Below are 24,553 nucleotides of genomic sequence, written 5' to 3'. Positions count from 1 at the left end.
AAACTATCTATTTATTCAACCTCTACATGGGAAATCCTATTGCCCACGGATGAAACGAGGTCATAGAGCTGCCACAGTGAAGGAAAACACAATGGTCACTGGTCACTGGACAGTAAACTCGAGGGCCTCTGGACAGGTTGACCAGAAGATGACTTTGAACACTCGGCTGAGCTAATTACAGAAAAGAAATTCACAGAAAATTGAACAGCCACTCACTTTCCTATAATGCCCCCCTTGCTTGTTGACCAGAAAAATACATATTGCTGGCAGAAACAAGGACTGTTAGAGAATTTCAGCACAATATTGAATAAATCTTGAGGAGGGTAGGAAACCTGGAACTGGGACATCCAGAGACAGACATGCAGATCTGCAGACACTGAACACAGGCTTCGGAAAATGAAGGAGATTCTCCAGAAGCCATTCAGCAGAGAAGCATGGTTCAGCTAAGGCACAGAATTTCTGGTGACACTTTGATACTAATTAATAATTAATGTGACACTCTGATACTAATTAATAAGAAGAGAGGACTTTCTAGATAACAAATTAATTAGTCTTCAGTGATAAGCCCAAGTCTACCTTTAAGATATCTTAGCCCCCTTTTTTCTGTAGTTTCTACATTCAGCTTGATATGGTTTTATTGAAACTTTAATTTTATTAAGGTTTAATTTATTAATATTTAAATAAACTTTAAATTTTATTTTAATTTTTTAAAATTTAATTTAAATTGATTTAAATTTTATTTAAATTAAACTTTTATTATTAAAACTTTAACAGATTCCTTTTTATTTTTTAAAATTTTACAAGTATTAACTTTTTACATTTCTCTTATAATGTTTCGTGAAACAGGCTTATTATAGCAGCTATATTCTCAATTCGAAGTAAAGCCCCAGTTAGATATTTTTACCTTATATGATCTTGGTTGAACAGTGTTACAGGAAATGTTTCTTTTGGAATAAGTGGATGGAGGAGCATGTAGAGGTCTATGATCAGCAAGTCAGTTAGTGAACCCATTAGTATATCTTAATTTTTCAATTCTTTTTATCTTACTCATGAATGCAATCATGAAATGAGTGCTACTGAAAGTGCTTGGTGAACGACTGCACCTGAGAAATTCATTCCAAAGATGGTGGCCAAAGGCAAGTGATAGAGTGAGTCCTTTGTGTGTTAGAGGCTCTGGATTTGATTGGCTCTGGATTTGATTTCCAACAGTCGCCACCCCCAACCATCCCCTCACCCCTCAAAGGCAGTGCGGATCAGCTGTGCTGGATTTTTACAGACTAAGTAGGGGGCTGGGAAATAGTACAAGAAACTGAATACTGGTGAGAGAGAAAAATTGTGACCCACAAAGGGAATATGTAAACCTTGAGATAGTGAAGGTGAAATAAAGCTGAAACAAATTCTTACAGTAGGTCATCCCATTAAGTTAATCCCTCTCCAACCATTCTTATTTGTCCAGTTTCTCACCAGCCTTTTACTTACACTGATGTATTACATCAGGAAGCCAATAAATCTCCCTATAAGGAATTAGATTCTCTACTAAGTACAAACCCAATCTGGCTGAATTGGGTCACTTTAACCTTAGCGATATTAATCAATAAAGATTCATTTGCAGAACCCAATTTCTCAAAGGTAGACGATATCATTGGTGGCGTTTTATTTGTGCGCATGCGCACACACGCAAAAAAGGATTTACACATACACATATAATAATAAGAATGAGAATTTGGGGAAAGAGGTTGGTGCCACACCTAGTAGTGCTCAGGGTTTACTCTTAGCTCTGTGCTCAGAACTATGTGTGGTGCAAAGGACTAAGGCAGGATCCGGTGCATGCAAGGAAAGTTCTTTAACCCCTGTACTAGCTCTCCAGCCACAGAGGAAAATGTCTTAGAATGTCCTTCCAAAGACCAAAGATGTTTTATGAAAATGAATAAGAATAAGGACTAGAGTTCATGGCTATTCTTTTCCTAGCCTTCTTTTTTTGGATCTTCCCATTAGTTTCTTCAAGAAATGACTTGAAAAATGAATTTCTAAATGCTCACTATTTCAGTCTCTTTTCTTGTTTTCTGGAAGATATGTGGAAAGGAATAGTTTAAAAATATCTTTATGGATCTGGTCTTATCTACAGAACAAAGCTTATGAGAGAGACAGGGGTGGCAATGGTGAGATAAGGAGTGGGAGAGGAGAAGGTGAAGGGAAAACCCCGAGACAAAGGTGTAGAGAGAGGCTGGAGTGATAGTACAGTGGGTAGGGCATTTGCCTTGCATGTGGCCAACCCGGGTTCGATTCCCAGCATCCCATATGGTCCCCCAGGCACCGCCAGGATTAATTCCTGAGTGCAGAGCCAGGAGTAACCCCTATGCATTGCTGGGTGTGACCCAAAAAGAAAAAAAAAACAAAACAAAGGTATAGGGAAACAGGCACTATGGCGGTGGGTGAGGTGTTGGAATATTGTATGCATGAATCCTTTTGGTATTGTAAAAACTGTAACTAGGACGATATCCAAAAAAAAATCCGTATGAATTTAACGACAACAATTGTACTTGAACACAGGGTAATAGCAAAGCTTAATGAAATTTGAAACTTTATTAGTAATTTGCAGATAAATAACTGAGGATATCATGGTCAGTGAAGTCAGTCAGAATGATCACTCTTAAATGCAGGATATAAAGACACAGTATGGGAACAACAAATGGCCAAAGGCAACAGAACTGGGGAGTTGGTCCATGCAACTGAGTTTATGGATGGGTGATTGGTATACTGTTGGAAGGTGTTGTGTTGGAACAGTGTGTGCATGAAACTATCATTAATAGAATTATAAAGCACAGGGCCCCAATGAAGATGGGAGGCAGGAGAAAGAAAATGATCTGAAAAGGGATGTTTACCCTTGAGATTCTTTAAACCCTGTTCAAAGGGTAAGTCCAAGTTCATGCCAGACTGCGGACACCTTTATAGAATGATCTTTCTAAAACACACTCTCAAGTATGATTCGGTCTTATTTCACAGAGGAAATCTCTCACAAATTTTAGACCCAAATTAGGCTATGAAATTATTCACAACACATCAGCTTTTTTCTTAGCTCAGTACAGGATTAAATCTTGAATACCTCACGTGAAGAGCAGACAGGATTTAGCTCAGAGTAGCTTACATAAACCACAGTTTCTCTGTTCACATCTGCAGGGAAAAGCTAAAAACATCTTTCTTTCAGAGCATTTTTTCCTTCTCTTACCAACTTCTGGTTTCAAGTTAGTACTGTAGCACTGTCCTCTTGTTTTCATCGATTTGCTCGAGCGGGCACCAGTAACATCTTACAACAAATTGTGAGACTTGTTGTTACTGTTTCTGGCATATCGAATACATCATGGGTAGCTTGCTAGGCTTTGCCATGCTGGTGAGATACTCTCGGTAGATTGCCGAGCTCTCCAAGAGGGGCAGGGGAATCGAACTTGGGTTAGCCATGTTGGCTGGGTGCAAGGCAAACGCCCCAGCTGCTGTGCTATTGCTCCAGCCGGTTTTAAGTTAGTAATTAATAATAAACAACATGAAATGATTTACAAATATCTCACATAATACTTCTTCAAAATACTAACAAAAACTTTACTATCAAGATCACTTTCAAGATCAATGGTATGATGGTCTTTAGTTAGATGGAAGACCACAATTAAATGTAAAACAAGGCTAAGTCTAACCTTATCTTCCACTGAAGATAGAAGATTGTGATTCTATGGCCGTATACGTAAAAAGAGTTTTTACATTTTATGTGAATGGACTTACAAATTTTCTGAACTTAATTTCTAACATTTGGGTAAGATTTATGTTCATAAAAATGGCTTTATAATCAAAATCTGCAAGAGATCTTAAGCAAAAATTGAACTAGTTGACTTTATACCATGTAAAAGAAAACCATGGCATTAACTGGTCTAAAAACAAAAGTTATTAAACTTGGCAAGCATTCTATACCTCTTTAAATAAGCAATGCTGAATAAATTTAATCGTAAGACAACTCAGCTACACAGGATTTTTTCTGTGGCATTAACACTTCCTGATGAATCTGTACAATGTAAGTCTGTCCAAAATTAGACAATCTACTAACACAATTGTGAGCTGCCTGTGTCCATTGGGAAGATTACTGGCATCCTCTGCTCTTTAAATTGTTTAAGCCCAAATGAATTTTCCTGTGATTTCTGAAGCAGAGTTTTGCTACTCAGTGAATGTCTGAGCACTAGATTGAGCTGATTCAAAGGTCTGTTATCAAGAAAAGTTGTATCATTGAGAAGTCACCCTGTTAGAATTCTCTATCTGAAAATCAATATTGTTATCAATAGGATTCCTAAGTGCTCATGTTTTGAAGTTCTGCGACCTTTCCTCCTGGTAGTTTTAAGTTTATCAATGTCTCTAATCAGTAATTCAGAATCTTGGATTACTCACATTCAGAGAAGTCAATTCAGGCTTGACTGGAAACTTAGAAGCAGCCCCACAAATTACCTCAAAATGACAGGAGAAAGCCCACAGGTGATGCATAGTCTAGGAATAGTTCACTCCTCTATGAGTCATTAAGAAGCAGAATCCCTGTTTGATCTTACTCCTGTGTTTACTTAGTTAAGATTCGCCATTATACAGAAGCAACAATCACAAATACTCATACAGAGTCTACATTTATATATTTTGAGAATTTACAGGTGAAGGTATTTTGAATCAAAGCACATATTTCATAAAAGAATTTCTTGGACCTGGCTTGGAAGTTAATAGATCATCTCAGGTGTCTAATATGTTTAACTCCTCTGTTTTCTTTATGAGTTACTGTGCTCTCAAATATATTTTCCTTGTATTTTAACAATGTAAGTTCTTTTCAGTCACTTTTTAAAACAGAAAGAATGTAACTGCTAGAAACAGAGGTATATAAACCATTTTTCTGGACATTACATTTCCAGTAGAAGACAGAAACAGAATACTGTTTATGAATATTAGGAAATTTGTTTCCTGGGCAATGGATGTTTCTCAATGACTAAGTTAGAAAGTGGCCTTGTTAAATCTGGGTCTGAAAACTGTCATTCTAATAGCTAGGCAGGAACTGGATTAGAGAGAGAAGGCAAAAACTAGCCAGCAGGATCAGTTTGCCCAAGTGAGAACAGGTAGGAGTCTGGAATGTCACATGATTACAGGAATAGATAAATGTGAAAATATTCTGTAGATCTAAGTCAGAAGGAAAGTATTGGCAATATTTGAAAATATGTCTGTGTAAGCTTTATGTATTTCCTATTATAGCAATGAAAAAGAGCTTAAGATCAACATATAAATTTACCCAAATATCTAAACCTAAACCTAAATGAAGATGAAATAGAAATTATCTTCAAAATATGTCTTAAAACACAACATAGAATAGAGGCAATATTTAAAAAAAATATATATATATATAGTCCCCACCCCCAGCAACCTTCCAAGAGTATCTTTTTCATTTTTTAACCTTCTACAGAGTGAAAAGACAGTGAGTCAAATAATTCAGTTCTAATTTTCACAGCCATCCCCAGTATCTGATTAATATTACCTTATGTACAATGAGCTCATGAGTGCCATCTGGGAGAGTCCTGCCATCTTCCTGCATCAGGGGGACAAAAGAGAAACCAAACAACTTCTTCTCTCCTTTCTCCTTTGCTGTGGGGGGGAAAAACGAATTATTTGCTTATTCAAGCTAAGAGTTTACATACTTGTGTTCAGATATACACTTTACGTATTTCATTATTTATTGATGCACTCCTAACAATGCTTAGAGCTATCTCCTGGTAGTACTTGGGAGACAAAATATGGTGGCAGGGACTGAATCTGGGTCAGCTGTGTGCAGAGCAAGTGCCATAATCTCTGTACCATCTCTCCAATCAGAGTTATATAGGCTTTAAAGAAGCATGGTTGCCAAGAAATATAATCCACACTGATTAGCTTCCCCTACACAATATGGAGAAGGTTTTAAGAAGTGACTTTTCTGTATCACCGCCTAATTCCAGATTTCTGCCCAATCATCAAACTATGTGCACTGGTTAATCTTCATGGAACCATCTGCTGTTATGTTTTTAAAAATGTGCAGCTTGTCTATGTTTTAATTCTGGATAATAATTTCTCTTATTTATCACTGGCATCTGCACCTTATAACAACTTTCTTCAGTGTCCTGCATTCAATTCTTCCTGATTCTCTTTCAATCTCATGGGTATCATGTCTTAATATTAATTGATCTCTTTTATTACCATCTCTTTTATTTTCCTTGTTTTCCCAATATATAAGTATACATTTAAGAGTCCCAGGGATCTCGCACAGGATTTATCTTTGCTATTTATTGATTTTTTAAAATGCTTTCTCTCTTTCTCTCTTTTTTTCTTTTTTGGCTTTTTGGGTCACACCCGGCAATGCACCGGGGTTACTCCTGGCTCATGCACTCAGGAATTACTCCTGGTGGTGCTCAGGGGACCATATGGGATGCTGGGAACCGAACCTGGGTCGGCCACGTGCAAGGAAAATGCCCTACCCGTTGTGCTATTGCTCCAGCCCCTATCTTTGCTATTTAAACTTTCTTAAGATATTCATGGCTTTGCATTTCATGAAAATCAGTGATCTGCAAAAACTAACCTGGACTGGCTCACAAGAGCTGATGGCACATCTTTCCCCAACCCCAGGTTGTCATGTACGTTGGTCACTCAAAGTTGACCCTGGTGGAACTATTACCCCAGGTAAATGAACAAACATTGAATTTAGGGGTCTCCTGTCTAGAAACCTGAAGGCTGGTTAGTAAATATTGACAGAATACCAATAAAGTCTTGTTCTCCATCTCAATTTTGTCTCAAACCTAAATCTCATTTTACTGCCTATTTGTCAACATAAAGGTGTAATAGATGCCTCAGATTTAACATGTCTGCAACAGAACATTTGATTTTTGCCGTCCAAACAAATTCTTGCCATTGTCTCCCCTCCCTCACCTCACTATATGACTGCTTCATCTCGTGATCAACCTTGGTTTTTCTCTTTCCATAGCATCTAAACTGTCAGTAAATTTGCAACAAAACAGAAAACAAACAACCACTACCGTCCTAACCCAAAGCATTTTAATATTTTATTTGGGTGAATGAAAACATCTCTTATGTGGTCTTTCAGTTCCTATTTGCCCATGCATTGCCCATCCACCTGCCACATTTATCCTCAACTTAACTCTTCTGGTGAATCCTCAGTACAGATAAAATCTAACATCTCCCCATGACATCTCTATCTTCTGTCACCTCTCTAGCAGCATTCCCAAATTATTCTAATATCTTAACCTGGTGTCCTCCCTATTCCTTGAGGAAAAACAAAAACAAAAACAAAAATAACCAGGGAGGTTTCTCCTGCCAGACTTTTGCATTTCTTTCCCAGTTACCCAAGGGACTTTACCATTTAGTTTCTGACTGATACATCTTCTTATCAAAGAGGTCTTTCTTAACTACTTCATCTAAAGTAACAACACATGCCATCACACTCTAGCACCTAATCCTAATTTAGTCTTCTTCACTACCCTATTACTACTGAATAAAGTATGCAATTGCTCATTGTTCCTCTTTCCTCTCCAGAATGAAAGATGAGTGAGAGGAGGCGTTCTGTTGTGCTTATTCATATATCTCAAAATACCCAGTAAAGTGTTCACTGCATAGTGGGTATTCAGTAAATATTTGACTTTTTGTATTTATATTATATGTGAAAAGTTAGATATTTGCATCTATACAATTTATATATTTATAATATATATTTTTTGTAAATTTATGCATTAGTGTATTTATAGTGTAATTATATAATTGTATAATAAGTATAACAAACATGTGATTATATTATTATACTATCTACTTATACAAAGGAAATATTTGTAGTGTTTGGGATTATATATTCTCTTTTATTTATGTTTGTTCTAAACCAATCTTCCTTCCCTCCTTTCTTCTATCCCTTCCTTACTGTTTTGAGGGTTTATTCCAGATTCTCCACCCAGGGATTACTCCTGATAGGGCTTGGGGACCACATGCAATGTTAGGGATTAAATCTGGTCTGCTACATGAAAGGCAAGCACCTAACTTACTGTACTATCTCTCTGGTCCCTGTTTGTTTCTAAGTTTTAACAATTAACATTAAAAAAAACAAAAAACTAAACACACTTTGTAAATAATACTTGAAGGAAAAGGTAAAGAGAACAAAGTATTAACAAGTTCAACTGAAAAAACTCTTTATGATATTCTCCAAGTTCTTAGTAATTTTCTCCAAGAGCTCTTGAACTTCCTACTCATTTATACTTTCTCCTTTTAGTAATCTTAAAATGAAAATCTTTTGTTAGACCCAAGTATAAAATTATAATAAATGTTAGTGAGAAGAATGGTACAGCATCATTGCAAGATATTTACATATTTTTATTTTGAAAGTATAACCCATGGAACTTTTCTGGGAATTTGGAAGTACTTACTAGTCATTTACCTACATTCAGAAATACCCACAAAAGGTGACTTTAAGGAACTACTTGAGCCAATACCCTGAGAACAGACAAGGTCTTCCACCTCTCCCTAAATCACAGATGAATTGCACAGCACTCAAGTAAAGTCACTGTTTATGTTTTGGCAATGGCTCCGTTCCTTCCAGATTGTAGAGGAGTCGCTACATGATGTGATTTTTGTGTATCTTTTCCCACTTCCACTGTAAATTCAATTGCTATATTCATAAGGTACACTAGTCATGGTGGTATCTGAAATACATCAGGAACACAGGATCTATATCTATCTACCTACCTAATTAATTACCTATCTACCATATCTGGACTGGGGCTTAGAGGGAACATAAAGTGGGAAATAATGAAGATGATATAATGAGAGCAAATGAGTTAAAATACAGACACCAAGAAGTGACATAATAGTCCCTTGGACAAATAATGTAATAGTCTTAGGTACTTCAGGCCTTTAAAATGAGGCAATTGTTCTACATCAATGCTCAGACTACATGGAGTGACATTACATCTTATCTGTCATTGTGTGGGACTGGTGATGCAGACATATCCAAGTGTGACATGAATGAACCAATCAGAGGAATGCAGTGATTTCACATGACCAGAAAAGTCCTTGTGGATTCCCATGATCTGTCAAGAGTTGGAACTGTATAATTAAGGGTCAGCACTTGTTTAAATCATCAGGGCTGGTCAAGTTCAAATGTGGTGTCTTTCCTTTCTATCCAACCTTCTTGGACTGAAAACAATGATGAACTTCTATAAAAGTAATCAATAGAAGGAGAACTTTGTAGATTTCCACTACCCCCTCTTTCTGGATGTTTGATGGAGATTATTATTTTTTTTCTTTTACTATGTAATACCATTTATGGCCTAGTCTACAATTGCTATTGGGTCTCCTTCAGACTTCTTTGATTTGTTGCACATTTTAGTGGTTCATCTACCCTGTGATTCTGCCTTAGAAAGCCAACTATTTCCAAAACACAAAAAAAGCCATGTAGCCATCCCCATAAAATCACTTACTGGAACAATGTCGAAATTCAAAGCGGATGTGCGCACCCCTGAATTTATCCACAGGGATGGGAAGTTTCAGCAGTTCAGACCACCTGGGACTGTTGTTATGATATAATACAAAGGAGTGGTACTCGCTGGCTGGCGGCTCTCCAGAGCCAAAGGAGATAAAATCCTAACAAAGGAAATAGGCAGGTTAAAGACAGCTTCCTTCAAAGATGATTTTGAAAGCAACAAAGCAATTGCTTTGCTCTATCTGCCAGCTGTCCAAATAGCACTACATGTGAAATTACCTCCTTGGTCATTTGTAGTGCTCTTCCTTAATCTCTAATGATAGCAGGCTGTGTGTGTGCGTGTGCGTGTGTGTGTGTGTGTGTGTGTGTGTGTGTGTGTGTGTAATTCTGCATTTGTCTGTCTGTCTGATTCTGCTGCTTAATTCTCTAGCTTTCAGTATGGACCTCTGTGACATCTGAAGGATGAGCAATTGTGTGCTCCATTTGATAATCTACTACATGGCAAAGTTCTCAAGATGCTACAATCAAAAGTCTGTAATGTGCCTCCTGGGGAGGCTGACTAGGCCCCCTGGGCTCATATTAAACACTCTTCCTTTAAGGTAAAACCTGCCATTATCACTTCAATTAGCAACACTTCATTCTTAAGATATAGTTTAGTCAAAACAAAGATTTTTTTTTAAAAACCATTTACCAAAGAAAACCATCCATCTCTAAAACAGGGCAAATAAAAAAAAAAATCAAGCTACATTTAAGAAAAAAAAACCCACAGTATTACATTTAAGAACAGTTGCTATGGGAATTTCCTGAAACAAACTCTCTAAAGCTTTTTGCTTATCTATTTTTTTTCTAAAAGGCATTTTTATGATAGAAAAGGAAAACTACAGTGAAATTTTTCTATGACAGCAAATCAGAGAAACAAATCATAGAATTAGATAGCAAATACTACATATCAGGAATGACTTGATCACATTAAAGATGAACTCAGTGCATTTATGTAGAACTGTTCACAAAAAGTGCCCAGGATTAACATACCTTTAAGGTCTGGCCACTGCTTTCTACAATGAACATTGTAACTTCCACATTTCTGGCAACGCTCTTTCCACCTTTCTCAAATTCCCCCCTTTCTACAGTGATGTATAAATCATTCCTCATTTCACCTAGGATGAAAGGAAAATTAAAACCATGTTTTATATGTTAGGAAGTATAATACAACACTCTCAGAAAAATGTTATTAGCTTACAGTTATAGCCTACTTATATATATTATCTCTCTCTATATATATGTAGAATATGTTATACTTCTACAAAATGGTTTCTAGTCTTCACCAACAATATCCAAGAACAGTAAAATCCAGCATCTGCTAGGGTAAATTAGCAACAATAAAAATGTGCATTTAGGAGATAAGTCCTGGGATTGAAGAGGAAAATGCTGTCAACCCTCATGATTTTTCAGTATATTCCTCAATTCATTTATGAGGTGTGATTAAAAAATGACAGCCTAGCAGGAATGGCTCACAGACACCAGCATTAATTATCATAGCACTTAGAGTAGAAGAAATACCTAAATGGAATAAAAAGACATAAGTGCAAAAGGTACAGTTAAAATCTAAATGTTTTCTAAAACTCATCGACAACTGATTTCACTGTTGAAAGAATTTGTATTAGTGCCTTTTGGACACAGATGTGGAATAATGCTGTCACAAAAACAAACTTGGCTTAAATTTTTTTACCATCAAACTCTTAAAACAAAAGAGAAAGATTCTAGATTCAAATTCATATGTATTGATGTACATATAACATTTTTTTCTTCCATTGCTCTTCATGAAATTTGAATGGTTTCTTATCTTACCCTTTCTTGCTGTGGCAAGAAAAAAAATAGAAATTTTATGCCAACTAGAAAAGTTAAGAAAACAGAGAACATTTTTTTTGTCTCTCCTATAAAGATGAAGTTAGAAGGAGATGGTGAGTGGACTGGAAGTGAGAAATAAGTAAGTTACATTTCATTAAAACTTATTTGATCATTGTATAATTGAAACCAAAGCACAAAAAATTGTAAATCTACAACTTTAAAAAAAATAAAATAAAATAAAGGGGGAAAAAAAAAACTTATTTGTAGGTAAAATGTGACAGGGTTGGCAAAAATGAAATTACTCTTATTAACATTTGGAGAACTAAAGCACCATTCTCTTTTTTTTAAAATAAAATATCTCCATTTTTAAAATTGAATCATCTTGAGATACAGTTACAAAGCTTTCATGAGTGAGTTTTAGTCATACAATGATCAAATACCCACCCCTCCACTATTACACATTTTCCACCACCAGTGTCCCCAGTATATCCTCTCATGACCCTCACCCCATTGCCCCCTCCGACTCTGTAGTAGGTACCATCCTTATTATTCTCTCTCTACTTTTGGGCATCATAGTTTGCAATATGGATACTGAGAGGACATCATGTTTGGTCCTTAGTCTACTTTTAGCACACATCTCTCATCCTGAGCTATCCCTCCAACTATCTAAAATATTTCCTTAATAAAGCAAGTTATGAGGCTGGAAATGTGGCTCAATGTGGGTGAAGCCTAGGATTCAGTCCCCTCCATCACATAAAGAGAGAAAATCACTAGATGGACATGATAATAAAAGCATGTCCATGAAGAGGAGATTTGTATAACCTCCTAATCAGAGTACACACAAGAATGGACAGTCATGGGGAAACCCCAATGTGCCTGCTCACCTTCTACCACAGAGACCAACTTTTATGATCACATCATTTTTAAATGGCCTGAGCTGAGTAAGGAATCAGTGAGTTATAAAATGCAAAACTTAAGTACTTTAAAAAAAAGATGAAATCTTAACCATCCTTTACAAAACTATATAAAAAATTTACTGGAAAAATGGATTCAGTTGTCTCTCAGTAATTTCTAGTATTCTCATATAGTTCATACTGGTATCAACCAGAGAAGGCAATGACTTGTAATTTCACTGTAGCACTGTACCACTGTCCTCCTGTTGTTCATCGATTTGCTAGAGCAGGCACCAGTAACATCTCACAACAAATTGTGAGACTTCTTGTTACTGTTTTTGACATATTGAATACGTCATGGGTAGCTTGCCAGGTTCTGCTGTGCGGGCGAGATACTCTTGTAGCTTGCCATGCTCTCTGAGAGGGGTGGAAGAATCAAACCCCGGTCGGCTGTGTAAAAGGCAAATGCAGTACCCACTGTGCTATTGCTCCAGCCCACTTGTAATTTCAGAAGAAGATAATATATATATCAACATCCACACATTTAAAATTATAATCATGAACTTTGAAAGCTTTTAATTTTTTAAACATCACATTTTAAAACAGAGAATTGCTCAATAGATTTTACAAATTGGCTAGATTGTTTTTTATAACACTATTAACATTATTGTATTTCTATATACATAAATTTATATACTATATATATATATGCTCATCATCCTTAGAATAGTTCCATTTTAACAATTCTATTATAGGATAACTAGTAAAATCACAAATTGTGTCTTCTAGATTTTTTTGTTTGTTTTTGGGCCACACTGTGTAATTCTCAGGGGTAACTACTGGCTCTGTACTCAGGAATCACTTCTGATGTTGCTCGAGGGATTGTATAGCATGCCTGCGATTGACCCTGTGTCAGCTGCATGAAGGGCAAGTGTGCTACCCAATGTGCTATATCTCTAGCTCCTGGGTCTTCTACATCAATCGCAAAATAACTCTGATACAGTAATGTTCTGCACATATTCTCTTTCAATAATTTGGGAGAAAGTTATTTTTTATCAAAAATTTTATTTAGTCACTGTGGTTTATAGTCACTCCTGATTGGGTCTTAGGCATACAATGTTTCAACATCAATTAACAAACCAGTGTCCATTTTTCTGTGCTAGTGATCTCATTTCCATCCTACCCACCAGTCTGCCTTTATGACAGGCATATTTTTTATAATAGATTTTTGGCACTGTGATTTATAGTACTGTTACTGATACAGTTTCATGCATTATACTTTACCACCATTCAGCAAATTCCAACCCCCCTGGAGGACATTCTTGACAGTAGGTTTCAACAGATTTAGCAGGTAAAACAAACAAGCAAACACACAAATCAGCTTGGCCAAACCACAGAGGGCTATTCTACAAAAATGTCCTCCCAAGAGTTTCTTGGGAAGGGGATTCTTCTACTCTCATCTCTTTAGAAGGAAATGATAACTCTTAACTTCAGCACCACCAGGAGTAATTCCTAAGTGCATGAGCCAGGGGTAACCCCAGTGCATTGCCAGGTGTGACCCAAAAAGCAAAAAAAAAATGTGTTTCCTAAATTATCCCCCAAAGCCTACTGAGCTTATAACCTAACTGATTCTTCTATGCCTTCTGAATTCTTTAAGAGATTCAAAGGAGGTAAGAATGGGTGTGAACGGTAAAGAAGATAGCTCAAGGGAGTAGTGTGCAGGGGGGAGGGGGGGCAGGAAGATTTCTACATAGCTGGAAGCCTTCCTCATAAATAAAGGGGAGAAGGCAGCTGGAATAGAGAAAGGATCACTAAGAAAATGATGGCTTGAGGAACCCGTCTGGATGGGAGTTGTGCGCTGAACATAGATAATGGATCAAACATGATAACCTCTCAACATCTGCATTGCAAACCATAATGCCCCAAAGTAGAGAGAGAATATGGGGAATACTGTCTGCCATGGAGGCAGGGGGAGGGTGGAAAAGGGGGGGCATACTGGAGATATTGGTGGTGGGGAATGTGCACTCTTGGAGGGAAGGGATCAATCACTGCAATTGATCATTGTGTGATTGTAACCCAAACATGAAAGATTGTAACTATCTCATGGTGTTTCAATAAAATTTAAAATAAAGGGGTGTAGTGTGCATACTTTGAGTCTATGGCACTGCATGATCTCCATTGAAAGTGACCTCCAAGCAATGCACCAGTTGATGTCACCCACAAACCAAAACCAAACAAAGATAAAAGAGAGTGGTGAAGTAAAAGAACATGCAAAGTTGGTAGAAACGGTAGGAGGGACAACTCTACTTATACTGTCTTATGACTTTCAAAATAACTTCTGCAATATAATACATTTAAAAATTAAAATACCTTAAATATATGCTTCAAATTTTTGCTTTATAGCTGTCACCATTCTCATAACCTCCTAAATATTTTGAAAGCTCTGCAGACTAAAATAAGATTTCTTTGAAAAGAGAACCCTTGACAAGAAGAACATGTCTTCTGGATGACATGCTCCACGTCTCCCCAGGAATTTTGCAGCTTGCCATGTTCTAATACTGCAAGGTGCCAGATTTTGGCAAAATATGCAGAAGGATAAAGTTGAAACAAGTGCTAATTAAAATCATTACACTTGAGATTGACTCTGGAAAAAACTAATAAGCCCAAACGGTGTTAAGAAAGCATCTTGGGTAATTAAGAGAGAAACCATAAAGTGAGTATGAAATGGAGTCACAGCACCAGTGTGAAAAGCTATTTTCCTGACAGTGTTTATTAACACCTTGCACCTCTCAAATGTATGACTCTGTGAATTTGATGAGCATGACACTTCCTATGTTTAGCAAGTCCACTGGCTCGAAGTATTTACACAGGTGAAGGCTCTTCAAAGTCTCACCGGAGATAAAGATGAGGCAACGGCGATGGGAATAAAGTCAAAAGATTTTGTGAGTAGAATTAAATGTAAATGATTGGTAGCTTGACTTTAACAATAAGAGTTTTTAACAATAAGTAGTTGGAATCCTTAATCCTTTTTTTCTTCTTTTCGGGTCACACCCGATGATGCACAGTGGTTACTCCTGGCTCTTTATGCTCTATGCTCAGGGGACCATATGGGATGCTGGGAATCGAACCCGGATCGGCCACTTGCAAGTCAAATGCCCTACCTGCTGTGCTATCACTCCACCCCAGGAATCCTTGATCCTTGAGTCTGTCCTATGAAATCCTGGAATGAAGGCAGAGAGCACCTGCTGCCATATCATGCAAACTCTTGCACCAGTCACAGGGCCTAACCCGGTACTTTATATATACAGAATATTAATGAATATTTATAAAACTGGAGAAGTTTCTCTCCAGCTTAAAAGGAAATAACACACATAAAAGACTATAAATAATAACAGCAATAGTAGAACACCTCCTTAAATCCTTCCATCAATACTCCAAGAAGGCAGTATTATTTACATTTTATAAGAGGGAAATGGAGGAGTAGAGATTAAAAGTGTATCCTATGAGTCAGGGAGATAGCCTTAAAGGTTGGAGCACAAGCTCTGCATCTGGGAGGCCAAGGTTCAATCTCTGGCATTGTGTGGTTCAATAGTACTGCCACCAAGCCCCAAGCACTGAACCAAGAGTAGATGCAGAATATCACTGGGTGCCCTCCCCAACCACAAAAGCATTCAATATATTAGCAAGTATCCCCACTTTCCCTGTGAGAGGAGTGTAAATCAACAGGAGGAGAATGCCTCTTAAACACACCAGTGTGAGTTGTCCATCAGCTGAAGACCAGTATCATGAGGAAGGAAAGTATTTATTCTAACTGACCCTCATGGCTAAAAATAGTTAAATGTACTAAATGGTGGTGGATGGAGAGACATTACAGAGGGCAAAGCACTTGCCTTACATGCGGTTTATCCAAGTTTGATCCCCATTACCCAAATGGTCCCCAAGGCCTGTCGGGAGTGGCCTCTGAGTACAGAGTCAGGAGTAAGGCCTGAGCCACAACTAGGTGTGGTCCCAAAACTAAAACAACATCAAAAAAGTAATAAATACTGATTAAATATCTGGAATTGTCTTTACAGGATAGGAATAAATACACAAGGTAATATCAGATTATAAACCATATAGAAATAGGATAGATGGGGGAAAGATTACGTAGGTGAGCAGATACAGCAAAAAATAAAATTCTTCTTGCCTAAAGAGAATCCTAATCTCAATATGAGAACAGACCTTCCAAGTCAGGAGGGGCTTAGCCTGACCTCCCATGACTCAGACACATCAGCCAGCTTTGTTCCAATGTCTGCAACATGGACCTCGTCCTTCCTGGTATTCGTCAATGGCCTGGACCCACATTGCAGAGTCTGCTAAGACCGTTAGAGCTGGGCTGGCCAATGCAGTAATCACTGCCACATGTTGCAACTAAGCCCTTGAAATGTGACTTGGCGGAAAAGAGATCTACAGTAAGTGCATAATTTTTACAGCCTTCAAAGATTTTCAAAGAAAATGAAGAGTAACTCATTATTTTATAGCTGAATTTCCAGTTGAAATAATAGTCTAGATGTATTCTGTCAAAAAAAATGTGTTAAAATTGCTCCTCTGTCTTCTCACTTTGCTGCTATTTTTTTTTTTTTTGGCTGGGGCAGAGGGGAGGGTGGAAGGGAGGTCATGCCTGGCTGTGCTCAGGGCTTACTCCTGGCTCTGCACAAAGGGATCATCATTCCTGACAGGGTCTGAGGGACCATTTGGGATGCTGGGGTTTGAGCACAGGTTGGCCATATGCAAGACAAGCACTATGATCACTCCAGCCCTTTCCTTCTCACTTTTTAAAAGAAGCTACTGAAAAAAGCAAGATTACATCTGTATCCTGCACTATTCCTCATGGGCTCAGCACGGACTATAGATGTATTGCACCTACTTGTTTTGTAGATGGCAGTGAGGGAACTTGACAGAAAGTTATCTTTTCTTCTTCAGAAGCTTGATTCCTTAAGATTAAAAAGGGCTGAATGACCAAATCTTAACTACATGGAAGAAACTGGAGCTTGAAAGCACCGGGGCAGATTACTTCCTCAAAGTAAATGACTAACAGACAAATATGTCCTGGACAAGAAGCAGGATTTCCGCTTCCACACTTTTCCCATTCCAGAGTCTGGCACTGATTACATTCTCAGTTCCTCAAGAAGGGCTTTGGGGATATTCCTGTTGGTGTTCATCCCTCTGATAAAACCTTCCACAGAGAAACAGTGAATGAACTTGATCCTGTGGGTCTAATCACATGCCTCATCTTTCCTGACCCTTACCAGAACACAAACTCTAAAGGAAAAGTCTAGAAAATGAAAAGAGGAAAAATAACATCATGTTTGGAGACTACTGATGCAACACTAGGAACAAAAATGTTCACATGGACTTTTTCACTGGAGAATTCATATCAACCACCAGTGAGACCTATTAAGTCAAAACACTGAAAATAACCAAGGAAAGAAATACAACGATTGCACATTTGCCATTGTTCAAAGTTCCATTGAGTTTTAAAGTTGCTTTCAAAATTTTAAATAAACACATATATATGTAGACACACACACACACACACACACACACACAGAATGTTCCCTTCTTATTCTAATTTGGAAAATTAAGAAGTCAAATAAAAAAAGAGAACAGAAATTGAAAAAGAAGGAAGTTGTGTGTGTGTGTGCGTGCGTGCGTGCGTGTGTGTGTGTGTGTATGTGTTTTAATTCTCTTGCTATTCCCAGCACTGTTGCAGATGGGCATCTGGGAGCACGATGCCTCAGATGTGTTAATTTGGAGGTTATACTATGGTGAGGAGAAGGGAGAACAGTGAGCCTTGTTTCACACCAAGTTCACTTCCATCATTAAAAGCTGCATGAGCATAGCACATCCCAGACAATTACTCAGACAGTGAAGTGTCATGTTGCTTTATGTTTTTCAATGATACTGCCCAGCGACCAAATGAAGGAATTCTCCTAGCAGCTGCCTGCATTCTGCTGTAAAATATGTTTTTTATATTAGATTTGCCCATCAGTTTGCTTCCCAGAGGAATAAAATTTTTTTCCTTTTTTTGTTAAAGAGGAAATACCAGTTATTTATAGCAACTGAAGGAAATAATGAATGGCTGCAAGAGCCACTGAATAACATACCACCAAGTAAACAGTTCTATAAACAGTCATTTTCGACAACAGCAGCACGAGATGCTCTGGCTGTCTGTGTCCCTAAGTGAGGCCAGGTCATTTCAGGAAACTTTACAGCTCAGGAAGCATTGGGCAACGTTGCTCAGTGTCTGCCTGGGTTTAGGCTGTCAGTCACCACAGTCCTACCACGGGGCCTCAGAACTGGGCTGGGAGCCCTGTCACATGCAACTTTCCTGCTTACTCTTACATGTGCAACTTCAACAGAGACTTGAAGGGTCTTAATTCTACAACACTCTCTGCGTTTCAAGACAATTTGGTCCTTCTGGCCTTGATTTTCAACACAGTTTTGTGTGTGTGTGTGTGTGTGTGTGTGTGTGTGTGTGTGTGTGTGTGGTGGGGGGAAGTAGGATATGGTACACTGAGAAATACTTCTACTTTGTCATTTTTTTTAATTTATTTACTTATTTTAGCTTTAGGGATCACACCCGGCATTTCTCCTGGCTCTGCATTCAGGAATTACTCCCAGCACTACTTGGGGGACCATATAAGATGCCGGGGCCGTCGAACCCTGGTTGGCTACATGCAAGGCAGACATCCTACCTGGTGTACTAGCACTCAGGCCCCTGTCATTATTTTATTTATTTTATTAGTTTCTTACTTTTTATTTTAGCAGTGTGAATCTTAACCTTTTCCACTTAGAAATACACACTCTTTGGGGAGTCTTTATCAATCTCTATCAGAAACGAAGAAAAAAAGACACAGCAGTACATACTACATGTGGTTGCTTCTTTTCATACTCATATATCCAGTAGAAAAACCCTCAAGTGGGAGAGAGAGTACAGCAGGAATGGCAGCTGCTTTATACATAATTGACCAGGTTCAATCCCCAGGACAGTGATCCCTGAGTGCAGGGCTAGGAGTAAGCCCTGAGCACAATGGGGGTGGCCCAAATCCCAAGTTAGAAAAAAAAAAGGAAAAAAAAAACTTCATTAAGGAATAAATGCTGCTCATAACAGTTCTGAGAAAAGCCTGTAAGAATTTTCTATAAGTAAAATTTTTTAGCAAAAGTAAAATGATTTCTGGGCATCACCTCTGTCTTCTTCCTAGAATGGTCATAATAAAATATAGCTATGGGATTCTCCATACAAGTTACCTACCTTAACATAACAAAACATCAAACCATTTTTAAAAGTACTTGCATCTTGTAAGGTAGATATCTACCTATCTTAAATTAGAGAGTCAACAACACTGAAAGGAGAGGGAACTTGAGGACAGTAGTGGAGGGAAGTTGAAAATCGGTGGTGTGACTGATGCTGAAACACTGTATGTGTGAAACTCAACTTATGAATAACTATGTAAATCATGGTGACATAATTTTTTGAAATTACTTGCTTATTTTTTATTACATACCTCACTTCATTCTTCAGCATGGGCCACTGAAACTCTTCAATTCAGACTGATAATTTAAAAAAAAATTCCTCTGTGTTAACCAAATGCCCAAATCTTATTTCTGTCTCATCCAAGTCACTTACCAGGCATAATAATATTAGAAAAACCTAATTTTCGCGTTATAGATACTCCATGAGAAAACACTGATGAATATTCTCTTCTGATTTGTTCAATATCTCCATGTAATAGTTGTAGGGAAACTGCTAAACCTAAAATAAATACAAGATACAAAGTTAGAAAATAGAGACAGAGAAATAACATGGACAGGAAGTACAGTGTTTCATTAAGCCCAGATCTGAGATCATTGCTTAAAATTGAGGGTTACCAAGCAGACAGAGCCAACAGAATATATAGTAATTTAGCTAATATCTTTTAACCTGAAAACCTGAGTTATCCCAACGATAAGGAGGTTCAGGGCAAGTGAAAAATTTTGGAGCAGAACACTAAAAAGAGAAAGCTTGGCTTCTAGCCCCAAAACCGTCTTTCCCAGCTTCCAGATGGAAATAGGCCCGAGCCAACACTTATTTCTATATCAACAGTGGAGGACTGAACCTGGACACAACTGATCTCAAATTAGGAGTTCTCATCTTTTTTCTTTTAGGAGGAACATGAATTAATTATCAGATATCATAAAGATAAACAGAAATCTCAAGACATAACAATTCAAGGATTTTAAGGGCATTCACAGAGATATTGATAAGTTCAGATGATATTTACAAAGGTGATATAATAAAAGGTTAATGCAATAAAAGTTATATCATTAAAAGACTATATTCTAGAATTATACAGAATATAATATTTTCCATTTTCTGCTGAGATAAGCTTAAGCAGGGTGCAGACCACTCTGAAAAACAATAGCTTATTCAGTCTTTAAAATGGTTATTTTATTGTATTTATTTTCATGCCTTTATAACACCAATTATAGTGGCATTACCACAGTGGGATACGGAGTTGAACAAATCTTTTTTTATATTTTATTTTCCCAACTCTCAGGCAAAATCTGCAGAAAGAAAATTCACATTATAAGCTGGTGAATGTTTATATATTTCCAAGATGCAACTAATCTCTCAGCTTTTAAACTTTTTTTTCTTTCTCATGTTTATATTTTATAAAAAGAAGTGAAGATGTACCTACATTACTGATAGTTAAAGGTAACATTTTTTTGGCTTTTTAAAATTATTTATTTTTATCACTGTGAATTACAAAGCTACAAAGTTATACATAACTGAGATTCAGGCGTACAATGTTCCAATACTAATCCCTTCCCCAGTCTCCATGTCCCTTTATCAGTGTCACCCCAGCTTGCCTCGTGCACTATTTGTTTTCCTTTACTTTTTTCTTTCCCCTTTTAGGCACTGTGGTTTACCATACTGTTACTAAGAGGTATTACCAGTTTACCCCTTTACAACACCTAATCCTGGTCCAGAGGGATCACTTACTTCTATTATTGTCATAGTGGTCCATTCACTAACCTATCCCACTTTCCTCCCTCATCCTAAGTGGCAAGCCTCCTACAAAGGACCAGTTCTCCTGACCTTCACACCTATTGCCTTTGGGCATTAATTATTTCCCTACTATGCTTTTTTATAGTCCACATATGAGTGAGGTCATTCTGTGTCTGTTCTTCTCTTCCTGACTCCAGATCCATTCACGTAGTAGCAGACTGCATGGCTGAATCTTTCCTTACTGTCAAGTAGGACTCCATTGTGTACCATAGCTTCTTTATTGGTTGGGGAAATTACTTCGATAGTAAAAGGTAATATATTTTTAAAGAGTCTTTCAGGAGCCAGGAATGTGACTCAAGTAGTAGAGCGCATCCTTCGTATGTGCAAGGTCCCTCATCTGATCTACAGCACTGCATGCCTGCCAGCATCGCTAAAAGTGGGTATCCCCAAGCACTGCTGGACCCAAGCAAAGCCAGAAATGCCAGGATAGAGCAGACCAAGTGTGTCCTAACCCCCACAACAAAAATTATACGACATTCTAAGACTCAGTCATCATTAACCGGAACTTAAATTTTAAATGAATTTGAATAGTAGGGCCAAGAGAATGATAAATCTGTATTCTCAATATCATCTATCTATATTGCTGCTTATTTTTTCTTACTCAATAACATTAATATTATGTACAAATTATCACTACCATTCATTGCTTATACACTGCAAGGCTAACTACAATTCTGAATCTAAAAATGACATCAATCATGCTCAAATTAACTAGAAATACCAAACGTATTTGCCACATTTCTAAATCAGAGTACTCAGTAATCTGAAATAGTATGAATAACAATAAAAATGTCAGCTGGTTTGTTTCATTCCTTTTCATTTGAGTGGCTGAAACATTAGGAAAAATTGTTTTTAAAATAACAAAATAAAAAATGAGGAGCAAAGAGATGTCTGCGGTTCAAATCCAACCTTGAGGATAAATACCCACGGGACAGTGATGTAAGAGCAGGGCAGGGCAGGACTGAGTCACTGTGTCCTCATGCCTTTTTGTTGTGTGTGGATCTAACAGAAGACTTGTGTCAGAGAATTAAATCTGCCAGGCACATAGGAATTTGAATTAAACCTGCATCCCATTTTCATTTAATGATTTCTAAGTCACTTCCCTTACCTCATACATTGGAATGTGGTTATTGAAGACGATAGAAAGGGAGACCATTTTTTCTTCATTACATGGAAAGATGTAGGAAAGTAAATATAGGAATACTCCCATGTGGCACTGCTGGTTACTTTTAAAGTCCAGAGGCAGGAGAATGAAGACACACTAACATGTGTTCCAATCCATCTGTCCCAGCAGCTATTTCTTCCTGAGTCATACTCTCCACTACCCCCCCCCCCCCCCAACACCACCACCACCTTTTCACTGGCGTCTCCATTCTCCTCCTACATCTGTCCTTTTGCCTTCAAAACACTCACCCACACTACCATCACCATCAGCAGGAGCTGATATTTGTAGAACTCTTTTGTATGCCAGCCACGATATATAACAGTCCCTTCTGCTAAGGACACCAGTCAAATCCTGGGGTACTATAAGCAAAGCTTCCAACTAGAAAACCAGAGTGACTTAAAAATTATTAAGTGCGATTTTTTTAGTAAGTGATAATATAAATTTCATCAAAAGTTTTGATCAGGGTTATGGAGCGATAGAAAGTGGATAGGCCCTTTGCCTTGCATGTGGCCCACTTGGATTCGATCCAACGCATTTCATGTGGTCCCTCAAGCACTTTCAGGAGTAACTCCTGAGCATAGGGCCAGAAGTAATTCCTGAGTACAGAGCCAGGAGTAAACCCTGAGCATTGCCAGGTGTGAACCAAAATAATAAAAAGACAAAAAGTTTTGATCAGAGAGACACTAACCACATTATATGGCATGCATAGGGAATAAAGGAAAAAAAACAGTAACAATAATATTTTTAAAATGCATTTATGCGATTTAAGTCTGTATGAAGAGAATGTGGACAGCATATTTGCCTTTCTGCATAAAGTCAGATCACTTAACCAGCAGTTATTTTTATTTATTTCTTTTTCTTTTGCTTTTTGGGTCACACCTGGCGATGCTCAGGTGTTACTCCTGGCTTTGCATTCAGGAATCATTCCTGGCGGTGCTCGGGGGACCATATGGGATGCTGGGAATTGAACCCTGGTCAGCCGCGTGCAAGGCAAACACCCTACCCTCTGTGCTATTGCTCCAGCCCCACCACCAGTTACTTTTAAAAAACATAAACAAAATACTTTCTAGAAGATAATACAATGAAAGAATAAACTTTTTTTTGACAGAGAATGTGAATATTAAGGAAAATTCATTACTGGAAATAGGAGGAAATGTGTTTTAGGGAAAGTTGAAGATGTAAGGTGAACAGAAATATATCGAACATCTTTGACAGTAAGATGAGAGTATATAAAAGAAGAAAAGCAAAACTACTGAGATAAGAACTAGGCTGTAAGTAAGAAAGAAAATGAGAAAGTGTTGCAAAAGACAGATAATACAGTATAGAAGAAGCAGAGGGAGGTGTTTGAGGGCTGAATCAATAGTACAGTGGGAAGGGTGTTTGACAGAACCCACATCCAACGTGGGTTCTATCCCTGGCACATCATCTGGTCCCCCAAGCACCACCAGAAATGTTTCCTGAGTGCAGAACCAGGAGTAAACTCTTAACACAGCTGGGTGTGACCACCCTTTACCCCTACAAAAGCAAGAGTGTTCAAGAGGTCCATGTATCCTATACTATATGTTGATTAGAAGACATGACAGTTTTCAACCTGAAAGCTTAGAAAGAGAGAGACTAAAACAATCCTAGGTGTCAAGATTTCATTTGTCTAACCAAGTGAAAACAATTTGAGGGAGAGAAGAAAACACTGCCATTTTAAATTACCCAATTTTCCTATAGTGAAGGATTCACTGAAAGTGGTAAACTGACAATATAATCTGGAACAAAAACTGATGTAAAGATGAAGAAGCAAAGTGGATGAATCTGGAGAGTATGATGCTTTTTTTTCTGCTTTTTGGGCCATACCCAGCGATGCTCAGGGGTTACTCCTGTCTCTGCACTCAGGAATTACTTCTGGTAGTGCTCAGGGGACCAGATGGGATGCCAGAGATTGAACCCAGGTCGGCCGCATGCAAGGCAAATGCCCTACCCACTGTACTATCACTATCACTCCGGCCCCTATGATGCTGTTTTATGATTAGAGGCAGGTAGAACTTTACAAG

At 37.8% G+C, this 24,553-nt stretch overlaps 1 protein-coding gene across 4 annotated transcripts in view; it reads right to left on the bottom strand.

Moving 5' to 3' along the window:
• DOCK4 (dedicator of cytokinesis 4) overlaps positions 1–24,553 on the bottom strand; it is a 473,166-nt gene that overhangs the window by 154,612 nt on the left and 294,001 nt on the right. For all 4 annotated transcript variants that reach the window (XM_056117998.1, XM_056118001.1, XM_056118000.1 and 1 more), the window contains exons 13-16: positions 19,925–20,050; positions 10,547–10,671; positions 9,513–9,675; positions 5,543–5,649 (exon numbers count right to left, since the gene is read on the bottom strand). In XM_056117998.1, coding sequence (XP_055973973.1) covers positions 5,543–5,649; positions 9,513–9,675; positions 10,547–10,671; positions 19,925–20,050 — 521 coding nt within the window. The remainder of the gene's footprint in view (positions 1–5,542; positions 5,650–9,512; positions 9,676–10,546; positions 10,672–19,924; positions 20,051–24,553) is intronic.

Source organism: Sorex fumeus, unplaced genomic scaffold (genome assembly GCF_029834395.1).
Source record: "Sorex fumeus unplaced genomic scaffold, SorFum_2.1 ptg000037l, whole genome shotgun sequence".
NCBI classification, from domain to species: Eukaryota; Metazoa; Chordata; class Mammalia; order Eulipotyphla; family Soricidae; genus Sorex; species Sorex fumeus.
Note: the sequence above shows the minus strand (reverse complement) of the source record. Positions and strands in the feature narration are given on the sequence as shown.